Below are 19,416 nucleotides of genomic sequence, written 5' to 3'. Positions count from 1 at the left end.
GAAGGGAATTTCACCATCACCCAGACAGAGCTGCTGCTTCTTCTCCTTCTCCCCTCTTCGTTGGTGGCCTCGCACCCCCTGCCCTGCCGGGACGTGTGGCAGTGCCAGGCACCGCCGTGGAGCTGCTGATCCACCTCATCCACCAGCCCAGGATCTCAGCTCATCCCTGCTGTTCCACCTCATCCACCAGCCCAGGATCTCAGCTCATCCCTGCTGTTCCACCTCATCCACCAGCCCAGGATCTCAGCTCATCCCTGCTGATCCACCTCATCCACCAGCCCAGGATCTCAGCTCATCCCTGCTGTTCCACCTCATCCACCAGCCCAGGATCTCAGCTCATCCCTGCTGTTCCACCTCATCCACCAGCCCAGGATCTCAGCTCATCCCTGCTGGTCCACCTCATCCACCAGCCCAGGATCTCAGCTCATCCCTGCTGTTCCACCTCATCCACCAGCCCAGGATCTCAGCTCATCCCTGCTGTTCCAGCCGAGTGTTCCTCAGAGCCCCGCAGGAGCACCGGGACTGCCCGCCCGAGGGGTTTGTGAAAACAAAGCCTCTCCTCCATCCCATCTCAGCACGGGGTCCCTGGTTCTGTTTTCTTGTTAATGCTGTAGTTATTGTTGTTTGTTTGCCTGGTTATACTAGTAAAGAACTGTTATTCCTATCCCCAGATCTCTGCCGGAAAGCCTCTTGATTTCAAAATTATAATAATTTGGAGGGAGGGGTTCTACATTCTTTCATCCCAAGGGAGGCTCCTGCTCTCCCTAGCAGACACCTGTCTTCTAGAAGCAAGACAGGGGGATACCAGTATCATAAAGTCACCCCAGGACACAGGCGAACAGCACCAGGTGAGACAGGGAGGAGGCGATCTGCAGCATTTCCCCACCCTGCTTCACAAACTGCAACTGTCCCAAGGTGCTTTTGATATGTTTTCAGGCTCTTCAGGGCTCCTTTGGAATACACTGCTTGCGGACAAATATTCAGGCTGTTTTGGGCGTATATGTTGTCATTTCATCAGGTTTCTTGGATATACAGTTCTTGCAGATGAATATTGATGAGTGCATATCGTTCTAATCTTACCGGACGGAGGTTTCTTGGAGATATGCCCCTTGCAGATGAATATTCATGTTGGCCTTGCTGCATGTCACTAGAATCTCATCAGGGAAGGTTTCCTGGAAATATGCTGGGATTCTTGTCAGACAAGATTATAACTTTAGCCCGATTTTATTCATGCTATGGATCACAGTCCCCCTGCTTTCTTTATGAATTAATTCATTTGTGCTTTTAGGATAAATTTTGATACAGTTCACTTCTTTCATAATCAGTATTTACAAGGAATAATTTTTGATAAGATTGGTTATTTTAGTATTTGATTCTTTTGTTTGGGTGCTTACTTGTACATCAATGCAGGTGCCTATTGTATCCTGAGCTATCTTTTGGCTGTGCAGTAGCTTCATGCTACTTGTCAAATAGTTGTGTCTGAGCTTTAAATCTGGCCTGAGCTTCAGCAGCTCTGCTGTCTTTCTTTTCTTTCAATTCCCTTCTTTTAGATATTTGGGGTATTCCCTTGGATTGGCCAGTTTTTATTGGAGCTAACTCAGGATCAATGGGCATTGCTGCTATTTGCATGCCTTAGACAACAGAATGGATGAATCGGATAAAACATGGTATGAGACAAGGCAGAAATAATAGCCCCATTCTTTTACATCATATTAAAAATTCTCATTTTTTCCACCAATCTTTCCCCAGACAATTCCCCCCAAACAATTAATCCCAGCAAGAAACTTGAAGGCTAGAATTCCATTTTGGAACCGCTACATGTGCCACTTTCTTCATTTCTGCTGCAAGGTTTCCTATGGTTTCTCCATAGTCATCTCTTTCTACACAGCATTCAGATTCATTGAACTTTCTGCAGACTCCCCGTTCTTCTGCTAACAAGTAGTCCAAAGCAATTGGGTTCTGATACACAAATGCTTGCATTAGTGAATGCTGTTTGGCTGATAACTCGAGAGCATCAGAGGTATGATTGTTTGGCTCCAGTATCCAGTGGGGGTTTCTGGTTGCCAGGCTTTGGTGTTGTTATTTGAATTCACTGTTAAAGTGAATGTGCAAGGAGGATATCCTACTACTTCAGTATATCTTTTTCCTTCCCTGCTGATACAAACTGTTCCAATTATTTGATGATCTAAAACCCACCCTTGGGGTAATTTTAATGTTTTGGAAATTTAGGGATGATTCCATTTTAGAAGTTGCTCTGGAGCTAAGCTCTCACCTTTCCATGGCCATTTCTCAGCTGATTTCAGCCCTCCACAAATCCAACAATTAGATCATCCTAATTCTGTAGCCATCTCTTCTATTAGATCTACAAAAAGGTTCATGTTTGAGGTAGGTAGGTAGGTTCCAATTACCATACTAGTTATCAAGTTCTAACTCCTCATATTGTTCATTTAATGCTTTTAGCTGTTCTTGTTCTATTTCTTTTTTTGCCTCTGCCTTTTGTTTCTCTGATTCTTGAGCTGTCTGTTTTAATTGACTTTCTGGATCTACTCCTTCTCCATCTCTTGCAGAACAGAAAGTTGTACTTTATAACAAGCAAATTTGCTCATCATTACTGTTGAGAAGGTTAGTTATTACTGGCTCATTGCTGAGAGAACCTATTTGACCATATTTCAGATTTTCTCCAACCCAATACGTTTTCCCTCCCATCCTACACACTTTTGGTTGGCTGTGATGATAGCATATTGCACTCATTTGGGAATGTGCCATAACCATTGATTCCATTCTCCCTCTGATCCATACTGCATGGTTACATTTGTTCCAAGTGGGAACAACAGGCTCTAATCCAGCAGCTCATTTGTGTCATGCATGGGCCAGGATTTTCTTCCTTTCTGCTGCAGATTGCACCTCTAACCACTGATTTTTAGGTGTTGCTCTTGGGTCATGGCAGGTTACTCTTTTTTTGATTTGGCACATTTGATACCGAGTGTCGTTATGCTCACACTCCCCTATTTTGCTGCCCATTTTGCAGTCCTAGTGTGTGCGATATGCCAGGCTTTCTGTCACCCTTTGTTTTTCCAGGGTGTTTTTAAAACACTGCCTACAGTCTTGGGTTGAGCTTTGCTTCTCAACGCTGGGGTAACTCCTGGAGAGCAGACTGATAGTTCTGCCCATGATCAGACTCAGAACCACCAGGGTTCCCCACACATGTACTCCTGTGCCTCTGCCTATGCCCACAGGGTTGCGGCCTGCGGCGAGGGAGTTCATCTTCTCGGCAGCAGGGGTATCCTTCAGGGCATCCATGGCTGGAATCAGCTGCATATTTTCTCTTCAAGGCATCCCACCCTGATCTTTTGACTGCATCAGCATCACAGGGTACATTGTTCACCAACACTCAGTTAGAAGCACTTGTGCCTTTGATCTCAGTTTCCCTCTTCCCCCTTCTTGATACAATCCATACCACTCCAGGGAATCTAATTCCAATATGCCCAAGTTAGTAGAGACCACTCATGAATTGCTGGTTCTAGAGGTTTCTTCTAGCCAGCATACTGGACAAAGCCCTTTCTTTTCCTCTTCCTCTCAAACCAGAGACTTAGATGGAATGGTATCATAGAAACAAATAGGTTTCCCTGTTGTCTATCGGGATGGGTGTGAAGTCCCACCACATCCAGATAGCACGGCACTGATTTCACTTCCACTGTGCAAATGACTTGCAGGAGCAAGGAAAGTAAATTCTGTGCTGGAACAGTGAAGTTCTGTCACCCTAAATCAGGGTGAGGCCTCAAGGGTTTTCTACCAGCTTTGCACCTAAGTTGGTGCTAAAGAAGTTTCTAAGGTCCAACATAGACCTAAGGTTTGCACAGCAGAGTTTAGGCTGACAGCTAAGGGAGCATCAATTCAATGGTCTTTCACACCCAAAAGACTGATGAGAAATGTTGGTATTCCTGCTCTCCTTCCTTGTTTACACTATAGCAACATATTTGATGAGATTTTGGAGTTGCAGCTCTGAATTGTGGCCAGATTAAGACACATGAATGGTTGTGCATTTTTCATTCTGGAGGTCAATATCAGTGTAGCTGCTTCTGATAATACAAAAAGCTCTTTCAAGATACTTCTTCAAAGAAATGTCTTTTCATTCTTAACTGCACAGCCTCCTCCAAGATGTACAGCCAAAAGTTTATCTGGATTGTCTTTTCACAAGAACAGGAAACTCCCCCTTGAATCAGCCTGAATTGACAATTCTCAGCTGTATGAAGGAATTTCACTTAGAGTCTGCTGTAAAGAAGTGATTTCTATGCAATGGGGTTGAGAAAGGACAAACCTGAATTAACAAGAGTGCTGTTTGTTAGAGACACCATTACTCATCGCACACTTTGAACAACCCATCCCATCAAGCCCAAACCTAATATGGCTCCTTGTTAAATATTTCTGATGGATTACATATCCCCATGTGAAGAGGGAACAAGTATTTAAAGCCAGTCTTTATGCATATATAAGCATTGTACATGAACATTGCATATTCAGGATGAAAACCAAATATCACCTGGACAGGGGAAACACTGCAGTACCATGAATACACTTCTGCCATCAGATTCACAGGCAGCTTAACCAGCTCTGTGCTTGGTTATTGTGCAAATCACCTGTTCTGGCATCTTTTGGGGCAATGAACCAGGGGAAATCACACATAAATACTGCAGGACCATGAAAATCTCTCCAGATACAAACTAGTCTCCAACAAGGGACTACAGAAACCTCCAATCATGTGGTGGAGGGAGCCAAGTTGGCTGTGTTCTCTTTGTCATGATGGGTTTGTAATTCAGACTCAGAGAGGAGCTTGAGTCGGAAGGGACATTCAAGACCCTCTAGATCTAGCCCCTCTGCCATGGGCAGGGACACTTTCCACTAGATCAGGTGGCTCAGAGCCTGCCCAAGCTTTGGCAAATATCCAAGGACACCTTTGTCTTTGTTTCACAAGGTCCTATTTCCATGCTCATATTCACAGCTGGCTCCAGTCTCACACAGAGCATTGCTGGCTTGGTCACTCCTATCTCCACAAGCCAGCAGAGCTCCTATTTTGGATGGCTCTCGCTGCTCCCAAGGCCCCAGGGACGGCTACTGCCTTTCCTCCTTCTGCTTTCCCTTCCAGGATCAGTGATGTCCTGCCACTTCCTCCATGGCTGAGACAACAACAAGAGATAAGGGACTGAGGATGCCGCTTCTGACAGAGAGCTGGTGACACTCAGCTGAGGATTTTGTTCTCTTGCCTAAGAGAACTGTCAGGCTGCCTCTACAAAACTCCTGCTGCTTGGAAAGGGGCTGGTGTGAGCAGCAGCAATTGTTGGCTGGAACATTTCAAAGAGCTGGCCAAAAGAAGCGTTTTGTGGAAGGCCGCCAGCTGCCCTTTGTCAGCAGCACAAGGTGTGAAGGTCCCCTTTGAACGCCAGCCCTGCACAAGGACAGCCTTCTCCAGTAGCCAGAACACCTTTCAGGCTTTCGGGCTGGCCTCGTCCCTCACTCTGCAGGAGCAGCTTGCTGTTGGAACTCACACAGCCACAGTTTCTGCCTGCATTACCGTGTCTTCCCACAAACAGCCCCGCAGACAGCACTACATAGAGGCTCCTTGGAGTCAGAGGCACAGAGTGTGTGCCCTTACCTTTGATAGCTGGCTCTGACATCCAAGAAAGCGCTGCATTTCATAGAACACCATGAAAACAACTGTTTGAGTTCAATAGAAAAACTAGGAGTGCAAGTGTGTCAATTAGAAAGTTTTCTTAAGTCACTGGGTGGGAAAATTAAGCTTGAGGGTTTAAACTAGTTGAAGAAAGAAGAGGCAAGATGGAGGAATTAGGAAGTTGTCTCCTTTGCCTTCTTCATCTCCTTCTTCATCTTCTTCTTCTAGAGGTTTTTGGGTAGTAGTAAGTGATTGGATAAAGAATGCCACAGTGCAGTGAGCAGGTGTTGGGTCATTGGGTCACTAAGAAAAATAATTGACTTGGCGTTTGTTAATTGGGTAAATGGACACATAAAAAACCTTGAAGATCTTTGTTAGCCATTTGGCACCTTTCTATATCTTAGTGCACGTAGCTCCTTGTACCTTGTATGCATGGAATGCAGATAAAAGAAGAATAAACAACCAAGTCCGAACAAGAGAAAACTGCCTCTCTCTCATCAATCTCAGTCCAAGGGGGAAAAAGAAGCCAAGCACAAGTGTCCCATCAGGACAGAGGCTCAATCTCCAATCAAAGGGGACTTTGTTCCAGCTTTTCCCTTGGACCAGCGTGCAGCAAGCACACCTGGGCCTCCTTCAGGTCTCTGTGTGGGCTGGCAGTCAGCTTCTGTTGGGAATTTAAAGCTTTTCCTCTACTTTCCACAGCAAATAACTGACCTCACCCAGCTGCACCAACCCCCAAATTTCACTCTAAAAATAACCATTTGCATTTTCCTCCATTCAAGCCCTGAAGAAAACAAACTTCACTTGCGGGAGCTGGCGGCACGGTGTCCTCCAAGACCGTTGATGAGCAGGACAATATTCCAGGGGAAGAGCGGCAAAGCCAAAGTTCACTGATGCTTAGGAAGCTTTGCAAAACCTTCCCACCTGTGGTGGTGTTGCACCCTCCTGAGCTCCTGGAGCCCTCCCTCAGCTCAGGCGCAGTTTGGACAGGAAGGGGATGGTTCAGTTTGTGCCATGTGGGGACAGGAGGAGGGAAGACTTTGCACACACTGTCACCAGGGCAGGGCTGTTTTCCTTTATGGTGCCACGCGGTAGCACGTAATCTTTGATTTCATGGGAGTGAGGAAGGTGCTGAAGGGCAACAATTCCCTGTGCTAAGGACATCTTCCACTCACACAGCAAGGCAAGGGAAGGGGAAAGTGCAATCTCTCTTTCCTGGAAGGTGTTCAGCTTTTAACAAACTAGTTTTGCTGAAGATGAGCCTGGGCAGTGGGGAGTTAGAGCATTTGATCAAACTCCCAGAGTATCCTCACATCTGTTTGGACACAATTTCTCTTTTTTTTTTCATTGTGAATGCTTTCTCCTGCCCCGCTGCCTCCTGCTTGGAGTTGTACGCGCAGCAGAGTCCCAGAGTTTTCTCAGCAGGCCTGTGCAGCGAGTTCTGAGCCAACGTGTGGCTCTGCTGCCATCCCAAATCTGCCCTTTCCTTGCCCAGCCTGAGCGCAAGTGGGGCATGTGCTGGGCGTGGCTGGAGATTTTCATCACCAAAATCCTCCAGCGTCATGGCATTTCCATCTGCCCATTGCTTTGGAGAGCACAAATCACAAACCACCCATCTCAGCTGATAAATGTCATTGCTTGCAGATTGCTGCAGCCGCACAGCTGAGCTACAAATACACATGAATCAATTTCAGTTGAAAAATGGCATTTATTACAAATTGCTACATCTGCGCTGACAATACACAACTATAAAAATCTCCATTAAGTTTAAAAAAAATCATTTATTATATTAGCTCAACAATGCCACATAAAAATATACAAATACAAACTTCAGTTAGCAAAAACTTAATTTATTGCTAACCTCTACAAGTCACTATTGACAAAAATCAATGAGGTGTTTAACAACTTAATTTATTACAGATTACTACAGCTTACAGCCCATATAGAAATACAAAAATATCCATGTCTCCCTCTAAATAACCCTGTACTAAGAATTCCATAGATACAATTATACAACTCTACCACTTCATACATGTTTAAATAGAACTAAATACCTCTATCTAAACATATATAACAATCTACAGATGGAAATACAGATTAAATATTACATATTTCATACAATATATATACAGATATATATAAAACAAAACTATTTGAATATATAAAAATTTCGCTGTCCCAATCTAAATGTCCATAGAACTGCGTAAGAACAAATCAGCTGCCCGATCTTCAAAGCCTCTCCCTCAGTGTTTTCCTCCCATGCAGAGCAGCTCTCCTGGACAGGGACAGCAGATGGGACATCTGGGAGGCAAAGGGAACAGCGAGTCAGTCCTGGGACCTTTCCCTTGGCAGCAGCTGCACTTCCAGCAGGGAAGCGAAAATCTCCGAGCCTCCCCAGGAGGCTTGGGAAGAACAAGCAGGCCGAGCGGGCCAGCGTGTGGCGAGCGCAGGCGCGGCGGGACTGTCCCGCATCTCCCGGCAGCCCGGCACAGCTCCCGGGCCCTGCCGGCACAGCTGCCTTGCCCAAGGACAGCCCCTGTGCCGGCCGGGGCAGCAGCGCTGAGCAGCCCCAGCACGGGCAGGGGCCGCTCCTGCCCGGCCGGGCAGCGCCCACGGACAAAGCCCACGCCACCCTCAGCCCTGCCCGGCCTCACCAGCCCTGGGGCCTCACCCAGGCTCTCGCGTGGCCCCAGCACATCCCTGCTCACTGCTCTTGCTCCAGGCCTTCAGCTTCTCCCTGCTGCCTCCTGGCAGTGTCTGGATGTCCTCAAGCTCTTCAGCACAGCTGTGGTGGCAAAAGTGGAGGCTCTGGAATTGCTTGCAAGGCCTGGCAGAGCTGCAGTCCCTGAGCTCTGTGTGCTCCCTCCTGGCCCCCTCCATCCCCTCAGCCCCGCCGTCCTCTCGGCAAACCCCCAGCCCCCTCTTCAGTTCCTTCGGCCTCTCCCAGGCCTCTCACCCCGCTCAGTCCCTTCTGAGCCGTTGTGTCCCCTCAGAGCCGGCACAGCCCTCAGCCCGTGCCTCTGTCACCTCAGTGCCACCATCGCCCTCTGCTCCCCCACAGCCCTCAGTGCCCCCAACACCTCAAGGTTTCCATCGTCCCTTCAGCATCAGCGCCTCCTCAGCCCCCTCAGTCTCACCGTCCTTCAGCAGCTCCTCACAGGACAGTGCCTGGGGCCACCGGCAGCTCCCACCGCTCCAGGGACAGCCAGGGCTGCAACTGCTGCTCCGCCTGGCCCGGCCCCAGCTCGGACCCAGCACAGGGGGACACAAGGGGCACAGCGGGAAAAACAAGAGATGAAAAAGGCAGCCAAGGGGGAAAGAGGCAAATATGCAGCCTAGGCCTACACACCTCAATCTATGGACCTATACATCTGTACAGCTCTAACTAAAGAACTATGCACATTTAGAAATAAAACTGTGTGCACGTCTAAATGTTACTCTCTACATATAGAAATGCAAATTAGAAAATCTATAAATGTAACTGTATACATAGAAATTAAATCCTATCGCATCCATAACTATCTATACAAACTACAGATATATAAATAGATACACCTATCAATACAACTATACAACTCTATCAATCTATACTTGTAACTATATAAATAAATCAAGATAAAATAAATAAATAAATCAAGATAAAAAATCTCTAACTAGATCTATAAACAGAGGGATGCCACCTGCCCGATGGTCACAGGCTCTCCCTCTGATCCTTCTTCCCACGCAGGGCAGCCCTTCGGGCAAGGTAGATCAGATGGATATCTGGGAAGGAAAGGCAACTCTCAGTCAATGCTGGCCTCCGTGGAGCTTTCCCTTTGCAAGTAAACTGTCCTGCTAGCAAAGGCTGTAAATGATGGCCTGAAAGGCACACTCTCACTTGAGAATTTGAAGCCTGCTCTTTAAAGGGAACAGGGATCCTTCCCAGTTTTCCAGTCTTGTGAAGTTTTGAAGTACGCCAATCAATTCACAACACTCCCAGTGCAAATGGCACCCAGGAGAGCTTGAAACACAGACAGTCCCAGCTCCCACAAAGAAGCCCAGCCTTGTTCTTTCCCTGGGCTGACGCAGAGACGTCAGTCCTCACTGCAGTGGCTGAAGCTGAAGGCTGCTGTGAGCTGTGAACCAATTGGGACACGCAGCTTGGTGACACAACTGCCACCAGCTCAGCTTTATTCCCGGCTCTCTTGCCACAGCAGAGGACTCGGTGTCAGAGCCTCTGGAAAAGCATGGAGGGGCAGGGCTCGGGGAGCTTGTGCCAGTGCAGGATTGGAACTAAAGGCACCAGGAAGCACCAACCCTGCTTGAGACAAGAACTCAACTCTTCTCATCTCCCTTCCTGTCAGAGGCAGGCTCAGAGCAGCTGTCTCCCATCTCTCTAAAGCAGGCTGGGCTCACTCCTTACCAAGCTCCTTGGGCTCCTGGCAAACGTTCACACAGCTCCCGCAAACAGGCAAAGCTCCCTCTGCTGCAGCCTTGTTCACAGCCTCCCCTCCTGAAGAGCCACGGGCAACACTAGGATTGACCTGAAAAGAAAAACACAAAGAAGGAAACGCAAAGATCAACCAATAGATTCTGCAGGGATACAATCAGAGCCTGCCAGATTTCCTTCTGTGCACCAACAAATTGCTTTTGAAAACTGGCATATACGCGGGAGTTTGCAGAAGACAAAGGCTCATCGTGCTTGGCAATAAGATATGGGCAGTTCCAAAAAATCCCCCTCCCCACCTCCACTCTGCCCTTCCTCAAGAACAAATCTACCCATGCAATGGCTCTGCATATGAAATGAAAGAAGAGAATTTCTTTGGCAAAGTTGTAGAAGAAGATGCAAAAAGGCCTGTGCCAATGCAGAAACTGAACACTCCAGGCCAGTCTGGGAAGAGACAAGACTAAAGAAAAAAGGGATTCCAAAGTCCAAGAGGGAATCTGTCAACCACAAGGACTAATTGGCCCTGATTGAAATGCTCTTCAACACAGGAGGAGCCCCTGGGCTTCAAGGAGTCCTTAACCATTTCATGTCCAGCACCAACCTTGTCCTTCTCACCAATCACACAAGTCATGGGGCCTCAAAACCAAGACATCTGCCCCCTGAAGACTCCACGGCTCACACACTTCATCCCTTCTTCCTAACAAGGAGCTCTGGGCCCCAGAGGCCTTCAACAGTCCAAAACACTGACTTCTCCAACACGCTCCAAGAGCTGTCAAGGCTGACAAGGCTGTTGAGCGTGGGGATGACACTCAAGCCATGGAGTGGGCGCTAAGGATGGAGTCCTGCTAGCTCCTGGCACAGGGATGTGCCCTTCCCACCACAGCCCTAAGCACAACAGTCTCCTGCAGGCTGCAGCTTTGCAGGGACTGTCTGGCAACACACATCTCTTCTTTCCACAAGGTGACTGAGCTCTGGAACGTGGAGAGCAAGACTGGCCAGTTTGCCCAGCTGAGGATTTCCTAGCTGGAAACTGGACTGCAGGCAGCAGGTTCCTGAGAGGGCAAGACAGCTGCAGCTCCAGCCCATGCCCACACACAGCTCTGGGAATGCCTACACGCACAGCAGGGCTCACACAGCAGCAGCAGCTGCAGGAGCAGCTGCAGCCCAGCCCTTGCTTTGCCTTGGCCTTCCAGCCCAAGAGAGGCAGAGCCCACATCTGCTGCTGGCACCTCTCGCATGCCTGTCCCACTCTGCCTTCAGTGGCAATTCTCCAAATGCTCCTCTCTTCTTTCCCATCAAACAAAGCCTGTTAGAACCCACCAAGCTTCCACTTCCTCCCCACAAATGCCCCTGCACCAGGGATTCTTCCCAGAAAAAGGAGCATTTAAACCTGGCAAACACCTCTCATCCTCACTTAAGGGCTATCCCCCCTTTTCATTCCCTCTTCCTTAGCAAATCTTGCTTGACCAAGCAAATCCTTCCGTGTCCATTCACAGCTGAATTCAAGAAGCCTTTGCTTCTCAGCCGTGCAACAACATTCAGAAGCTCTCAGTCCAGCCCCTCTCATCCCTGTCCAATGGAGTTACCTGAGCAGAAGGAGACCTTTCAGGCACAGATGGTGAAAGCATCTCCTCCAGTGTCTCCAGAACAAGGTCCAGATCCAGTGGTGGCAATTCCTCTTCCCCAGGAGTACTCCATACCCAGCTTGGGGCTCTCCATGCTGCATAACCAGCACTGCCAGCTGGAGCACTGGGGACTGAAGTGCCCGGGGCGGCTGCAAGAATCCAAAAACATCGGTGAGGCTCCAAAATGAGGCTTTGGGACGCAGAGCTTTATTGCTGCCTTGGATCAAACATCACAGGAAGCGCACAGCAACCTCAACTCCAGAAAGGTATTAAAAACTTCCCAGGGAATTGGAAGAGTGAGCTCTTCCCCTTCAAAAGTATTATCCTAATCGACGTGTACATAGATTAAATTATGGCTTGTGAAACCGATCTAGACATGCACACAGACATAATCACCTTTAATCACAGCCTTTTGCATCTTCCCAGCAGCTTTGGGATTTGGCTGCTTGAGTTTCTCATCACAAGAGACCACAGAAAGTGCATTTACCCAGGAAGAGGCCAGAGGTGCAGACACACATGCTAAACTTAAACTGCGAGTTTATTCTAAGGAGCTACCATGGAGGTGAGGCCATGGTCTGCAGCTGCAACTGCTCTGGGGACTCCCAGCGTGCACTGAAATTTCATAGCATTATTTGTGGGAGAGACTGTTGGAAATGGAAAATCTGCAGCCTTAGAAAAAGCCTGGATTGATGGAGTGATGAAAGTACACAGACATTAGGTATAGTAATTCTAAACCTATGTTCTTACAATTGCAAGTAAGACTATGCCTAGAGTAAGTAAGAAATTATATTAAGTAAAATAGTTGGAGGTATCAAGTGTAATAGTGTGATTTATAAAGTAAGTTAGAGATCTAGAAACTATAACAGAAGTGTGTGTGAATACGTGACCTGTTAGCTTGTTGGTTAAAAGACAGACGCAGTGTGGCAAAATCAAGTAAAGGTGATAAGAGCTTAATAAGTGAAAACAAACTTTGTGTCAACTGTCTACTGGACTAAAAAGTTATATATTGCCATGCGGAGAAGGAACTCGTAACTTCCTCCAGCTGTGGTTGACTTGTTGCCTGTAAATCTCACACCTCGGGACTGATATCTTATTGGGCTACTTAAGCAATAAATCATCTCAAAGCACGGTGGTTCCATCCCTTGTATTTCATCTCAACAAAAGACAATCTGTAAACTCTGCAATATCCTATCAGAGTCCTAGTTTGGCTTCATCCAAAGAAAAATGGGAGTTCACCTGACACCGACCAGTTGTGGAGAAATGTTCTTTGCCTCACCCTTTCACCTCTACACAGAGGCTGCCTGGAAAACAGCCAGAACATCCTCCAAATCCGCAGCAAGGACGGGAAAAGCAGACAGAGATTCTTTTGATATTCATGATCCTGCTTCCTAGTACCCTCGACACCTGATTCTGACAATCAAATGTACACATGACAGAGCACTGCAGCAAAATACTTCAGTCACTTTTTGTGCTCTTTCTGAAAAGCCACGGGAGAAACACATTGCGTACCTGATGGGATGTTGGCTGGCAAGTGCTGCTCTGGAGAAGTGCAGCTGCTGCTCTCTGGAGAGGCCGCAGAAGTGCTTTGATGGTGCGCAGGAAATGCTGGAGTGATGAGCTGTGGCTGGAATTGAAATTTGTGTGTGCCTGGCTTGTCTGATGAAACCCCAAGTGCAGATGGAGCAAACACTTTCTTGGCACGTGCTGGGGAAGCTTCACGCCCTGGAGGATCTGGACTTGTCCTGGAAGGGCCTGCAGGTAGCTCTGAATCCTCAGGGGAGGCAGCACTGCGCTTCTGGCATGAAGGAGCTGTGCAGCAGTGAGGGAAGAAGAAAGGAAGCAAAGGGAAGGCTGGGTCACTACTGCTCCTCAGGTGTGTTTCCCTTGGCAGCAACTGTACTTCTCCCAAGGAAGACAGAAGCTCCCATCCTCCCAAGTAGGGTGAGAAGGAGAAAATTCCCTTCGCATGTTCTGAAGCTTTGCAACAACCAATTCCTTGTCTACTGAGCTCTTCCGTACTTATTCATCTGTCTGGGAAAAGTGTCCCGCTGCCATTCCTTGGCAGGAGGCAACTGCCAGGAACTCAGCTGCCAGCTCTTCTCCCTTCTGCTCCAAAGGTACACAAAAACTGTAGAATCACAGCCTTCCCTATCTCCCCAGCAGCTTTTAGATTTGGCTGCTTGAGTTTCTCAACACAGAAGGCCACAGAACGTGCATTCACCCAAGCAGAGCCTGGATCTTCAGGCACACACTGAGAAATTCAACTGTGAGTTTATTCTAAAAGCAACCTTGTAGGTGAGGCCATGTTCTGCAGCTGCAGCTGTTCTGAGGCACACAGAGTTCATTTCAATGGCACGGCCCGATTTACAGGCCAGTCAGTCTGAAACATCTGCAATATCCTATCACCGTCCTACTTGGACTTCATTCCAAGAAACAGGGGAGTTCACCTAACACTGACCACTTGTCTGTCGGGCAATATTTTTCACCCAGCCCTTGCACCTCAGCAGACAGGCTGTCTGGAAAATGCCCAGAACAACCTCCATATCTGAAGGAAGGACAGGAAGAGCAGAGAATACTTTGGCATTCACAGTCCCACTTCCTAGTACACTTAACACTGTTTTCTACGTGATTCTCACTTGAGATCTACTCATGACAGAGGACTCAGGGAAAACACTTGAAAGGCTCAGTTGCCAGGACCTATTGGAAAAGGAAGGGTAGAAACTCTTTCCCTACCTGATGGCTCGCAGGCTGGGCTGTGCTGCTGAGAAGATGAGCAGCTGTTGCTGTGTCCAAGGGGCCTGCAAGCAGCTTCAGGGTGGATTGGAGTGAGGTGAACCATGAGCTCAGGATGGCGTTTCAGGTCCAGGCGAACCAGTGGAACCGTGAGCTTGCGGAGATTAAATCTCTGGATGAGCTCTCTTGATGGTTCCACTGGTGAAGCCCCAACAAGTCCAGAGGTGGCACAGACTTTCTTGGCAGCTGCTGGGGAAGCCTCACTCTCCTGAGCACCTGCACTTCTCTTGGAAGGGCCTGGAGGCAGCTCTGAATCCTCAGGTGAGGCAGCATCGCGCTTCTGGCGCAAGGGAGCTGTGCAGCAGGGAGGGAAGAAGAAAGGAAGCAAAGGGAAGGCTGGGTCAATACTGGTCCTCAGGTGTGTTTCCCTTGGCAGCAACTGTGCTTTTGTCAGGGAAGACAAAAGCTCACCTCCTCCCAAAACAGGGTGAGAAAGAAAAATATCACCACATGTCTTGGGGGTTTGATGCCTATAGAACTTAAGTCAAACTTACAAGCTGCTTCTACAGGTTCAGTTATAAGATATCAATATAACCTGATAGATCTGTATCACCAGATAGCAATAGAACCTGAATCATAACTTCATTTATTCTATTTATCTATTTAACCTGATATAGACGTCTTTCTATGCATTGTACTGGCTAGTATATGGTTAACTGGTTGCTCAGTGCTGGAGACCCGGGAAAAAAAAATGAAAATCTCACCAGGTGGTCAGTTTCAGAGATAGGGAAGTATAGTACTAATGAAAAATTAGCAAACGTCAAGCCAATTAGCCACAAGATAAAGAAATTAGACTGGTTAGGACCAGACAGACCAAGGAACACCGTAGCTGTGCATGCTCTGAAGACAAAGTTGAAAAGTTCAGATGCAAAGACGACTTTGGAAGCCTTCCTCAAAGACCCCCAACGACCCCCAAATTGGGGAGGCGCAAGCACAGTGAAAAAGAACTATCTATAGCCATGAGATTATACTATGTAAATTAATTCCAGAGTGTATAATATACTGTGCATATTAGTTCCATATGTTATAATGACATAGTAACACCAAGCAATACAATTACTAAATATAGCACAGCAATTGACAAAGGTGGATGAACTAGGAGGAGAAATCCTCCTCACCTCCAGCACTGAAATAAACAACTCTACACACACGGCTCTATGGGATTTTATTCCCTTTGCAACAACCAGCTCCCTGTCTACTGAGCTCTCCCCTATCCGTTCAACCCTTGGCAGGAGGCAGCTGCCAGAAACCCAAATGCAGCCCGGCACAGCTCCCGGGCCCAGGAGCTCGGGGCGGTCGCGGGGAAATCTGCTGTTTCTATAGTGCAGCCAGCCCCCAGCATGGCCCGGCACAGCCGCCACAGCCCGGGCCGGCACTTGGTGGAAGCCGCAGCGGCCGAACTGGCACAGGAAGCTGCAGAACTTCAGAGCTGCGTGGCTCTGAAAGTGTGTGGGGCTGGCCCCTGGTCGCCGCCCAGGCTGAGCAGCTCCCGCTCGAAGAGGGAGCGGTCGATGAGCAGCCCCTGGGCCTCGACCAATACGCCCAAGCCCTAGGCTCACCCGCACTCCCGGAGACCGCCCCGAGCGTCCCAGGGCCGCCCAACGAGCAGCGCCAGCCACGGTGCAGGGCCGGGCCGGCTGCCGGCCGAGCGGGCCAGCGTGTGGCGAGCGCAGGCACGGCGGGACTGTCCCGCAGCCCCCGGCAGCCCGGCACAGCTCCCGGGCCCTGCCGGCACAGCTGCCTTGCCCAGCACGGGCAGGGGCCGCTCCTGCCCGGCCGGGCAGCGCCCACGGACAAAGCCCACGCCTCCCTCCGCGCCCGCAGCTCCCACCCCGTCTCACCGGCTCTGGGCGGCTGCCCGGTGGGGAAGGCAGGCAGCGACCGGTCCGTGGAGGGCCGCTGGAGGCGGCTGGGCTGGCGGCTACGCACCTCCAGCCCCGCGGCCAGTCTCTGCCTGTTGGCCCTGGTCCGGCGTTTGATGCGGAGCAGGAGCTCGGGGCGATCGCGGCGGAAGTTTGGGTTCATAAAGTGAAGCCACGCCCCGGCATCGCCCGGTACAGCTGAGCCAAGCCATGACGGCACCTTTTGGAAGCCGTAAAGGTTGAGCTGGCGCACGAAACTGGCAAAGTGCGTGGCTTTGAAGCAGTCCGGGGCCGCCCTCGCCCCCTGGCCGCCCCCTCCGTGGGCGCCGCCCGGGCTGAGCAGCTCCCGCTCGAAGAGGAAGCGGTCGATGAGCAAGCCCTGGGCCTGGCTGTCCCAGCGCACGGAGCGGACGCGGGGGCTGTTCACCAGGCCCCACAGCTTGGCGGGGAAGGTGCTGGCATTGATTCCGGCGGGCAGCGGCAGCTCCTCCATGGCACCGATCTGTCTCCGACTGTCGCCGCAACGGCCGCGGCGCAACGGCCTGAGGGGGGCGCTGCGTTCGGCCCCGCGCGCGCCCGGCGCGGCCCCGGCGCGGGCCGGACTCAGCGAGGACGAGCGGGGCCTGAGGGGAGATAAGGCCAGGGAAGAGGAGGTGAAAAATGCATGGGGGAAATGATAAATGACATAGGAATTCCACTAATTGACAAAGATTGTTACTGCAATAAATGGAATTGATTTTTGCTAACTAAATTGGAACTGTTATTCCAGTTATTTTTAGAAACAATTGTCAGGAAAATTCATCCACAAACGCCAGAGGTTTATGTCCAAAAAGGAGACAGAGGAGTCCTTTTTTCTTTATTCAAATAAAGAGAGAGGCCATGGGGCATTCCCCTGGGGTCTCTCAAATTTTTGGAGGGTGCAGCCTCCTTTTTTTCTAATTCCCGGCCGCTTGTCCCTTCTCTCTTTCCCCACAGGCTGAGGTACTTGACAGGTACAGACTGCCCGGAACACCTGATACCTGCGATACCTTCCCCCCACCCACAATGCATAATCCCTTCTTAATTCTTTACTTTTATGGAATTCATAGTGTTCTTTCAGTGCCTCTTTGATCTTTTAGTGGAATCCATCCCATTGTTTCTGTTGTCTCTCACTGAGAGCTGCTTCTTATCTGTCTCGTTAGGGACTTTTGGATTAGGTTCTTTTTCCCTTTGAACTGAAGATTGACGAGAGGGAGGCAGTTTTCTCTTGTTCGGTCTCAGTTGTTTATTTTTTTCTTATGAGCATTAGAAGGTACAAGGAGCTATGTGCACTATGATAGAAAAGGGTAAAATGGCTAACAAAGATCCTCTTTTAAATGGGTAAAAGGTAAAGGTCTTTTTAAAGACATGCTCATGAATTTCATGTCATATGCAATTCAGTGTTTCTTTGAATCCTAGAACTAAGTATTAGAAACAAGGGCACACACTCTGTATCTCAGACTCCAACAAGTCCTAAGTTTGTTCCATACCCACCAATTCACTTTGTCTGCTTCCATTCTACTACTGCTTGCAGTGTTCCATACTTCTGGATCTGTTTCATTTTCAGAGCCTTCCCACTTAATGCACCAAGGGGTATCTGCCATATATTGGAATTTCTGAAGCACGCTCACTGACCATGCACTGTCCCAAGCTTCAGCCCGATTTTTCTTTCCTGTCTTTCATACTTCCATTTTGACACTGGAATCTTTTCTTTAATAACCTTTGCTATCTTTTCATAACACTATCCATAATTCCCTAATCTCCCATACCAGCCTAGTTTTGGTTCATCCTTTCCTCCATTTTCATTACAATCCCATAGAGATGAATACTTTGGCTTCACAGCATTTTCAAACACTGTCTTCTTTTGGTACTTGTAGTCTATTTGCAATACACAGCTCACATTTTCATTTTTATTCTTTTGTATTTCAGGTAATTTTCATGTTATAATTCCCCAACTTATTGGGTCTCCTGCTGCCTTTGGTATTGGCAGACAGGCAGTTATTTTGCTGGTGTTTTGCATGTTGGCAAAATCTTTAATTAATCCAATCATCATATTTTCTGCCTGGGTAGTGTTAGAAACTTTTATCACTTGTGTTTCTGGCTGCACTCCCACATCCCTCTTCATTCTAAAATGAAGAGTTGTCAGCTGATCCTTTTGCATTTCACATCTCAAGGTAACATTGATTCCAACTGATGGCACTAAAGGCCATAAAATAATCACCATTACAGTCACTAGCAACCTAGACATTTGAAACAATCAAACCCGCTTTATCTGCAGCTCTGTTGGCCCTACAGTTTGTGCAGTGCACAGTGCAGGGGAAACCTTCTTCACTCTGGTGTAATGTATGCAGGGATCCAGTCCAGCTCCTTTGACTGCTGTCAAGGTAGTTAACAGTACCTGATAGGGTCCATTCCACCTTTCTTTTAATGCTTCTTCCTTCCAGCTTTTACCGTACACTTCATCTCCCGGGGGGATGTCATGAACTGGATTCTCAAGAGTCAGCGGCCTATTCCACACAAGGGTGCTCCAAAGTCGAGCTAGAGCTTTTCCAAGAGACAGAACATAATTCTACACCTCTTGCTTCCCTGTAACATGTACATTTGGATTAGGTTCAGGGGATTCCTATGGTTTCCCATACAATATCTCATAAGGACTGACTGACATCCCGCTTCTAGGCTTTATCCGAATCCTCAGCAGTGCTATTGTAAAGCTTGTGGCCACTGCAATTTAGCTTCTTGGCATATTTTGCTGATTTGCCACTTCAAGGTCTGAATCATCCTCTCTACCTGTCCACTGGATTGGGGTCTCCATGGTGTATGGAGATCCCAAGCTATTCCCAGCAACCTACTCACCTCTCCCACTACTGTGGCTATGAAATGTGGGCCCCTATCTGATGATATTCCTAGAGGCACCCCAAATCTTGGAATGATTTCTTGCAGTAACCACTTGACTGTCTCCTTTGCTTGATTTGTGCCACAGGGAAAAGCTTCTGGCCATCCTGAAAATGTGTCAGCCCTTACCAA

At 48.5% G+C, this 19,416-nt stretch overlaps 3 protein-coding genes and 1 long non-coding RNA gene across 4 annotated transcripts in view; 2 read left to right on the top strand and 2 right to left on the bottom strand.

The window, feature by feature from the left end:
- Positions 1 to 5,994, top strand: part of LOC131590198 (olfactory receptor 14C36-like) — a 595,201-nt gene extending 589,207 nt beyond the window's left edge. Inside the window, exon 3 of the transcript XR_009280017.1 lies at positions 5,899 to 5,994. The gene's annotated coding sequence lies outside the window, so the exon portion shown is untranslated. The remainder of the gene's footprint in view (positions 1 to 5,898) is intronic.
- The window catches only part of LOC131590191 (uncharacterized), a 141,173-nt gene that overhangs the window by 78,105 nt on the left and 43,652 nt on the right, over positions 1 to 19,416 (top strand). The gene's annotated exons all lie outside the window — the stretch shown is intronic.
- On the bottom strand, positions 7,853 to 9,266 carry LOC131590222 (uncharacterized). Its single transcript, XR_009280023.1, has 3 exons — positions 8,806 to 9,266; positions 8,340 to 8,453; positions 7,853 to 7,969 (listed from the first exon to the last, which is right to left on the bottom strand). It is a non-coding gene; the product is annotated as an uncharacterized LOC131590222 (long non-coding RNA).
- LOC131590141 (heat shock factor protein 4-like) lies at positions 9,360 to 17,909 on the bottom strand. The gene is made up of 7 exons (XM_058860041.1): positions 17,887 to 17,909; positions 16,354 to 16,997; positions 14,453 to 14,806; positions 13,229 to 13,528; positions 11,681 to 11,868; positions 10,071 to 10,191; positions 9,360 to 9,430 (listed from the first exon to the last, which is right to left on the bottom strand). Exons 1-7 carry the CDS (start codon positions 17,907 to 17,909, stop codon positions 9,360 to 9,362), a joined length of 1,701 nt encoding a protein of 566 aa, XP_058716024.1.

Source organism: Poecile atricapillus, chromosome 32, assembly GCF_030490865.1.
Source record: "Poecile atricapillus isolate bPoeAtr1 chromosome 32, bPoeAtr1.hap1, whole genome shotgun sequence".
NCBI classification, from domain to species: domain Eukaryota; kingdom Metazoa; phylum Chordata; class Aves; order Passeriformes; family Paridae; genus Poecile; species Poecile atricapillus.
The sequence above is the reverse complement of the archived record's forward strand: the minus strand, read 5'-3'. Positions and strand labels throughout refer to the sequence as shown.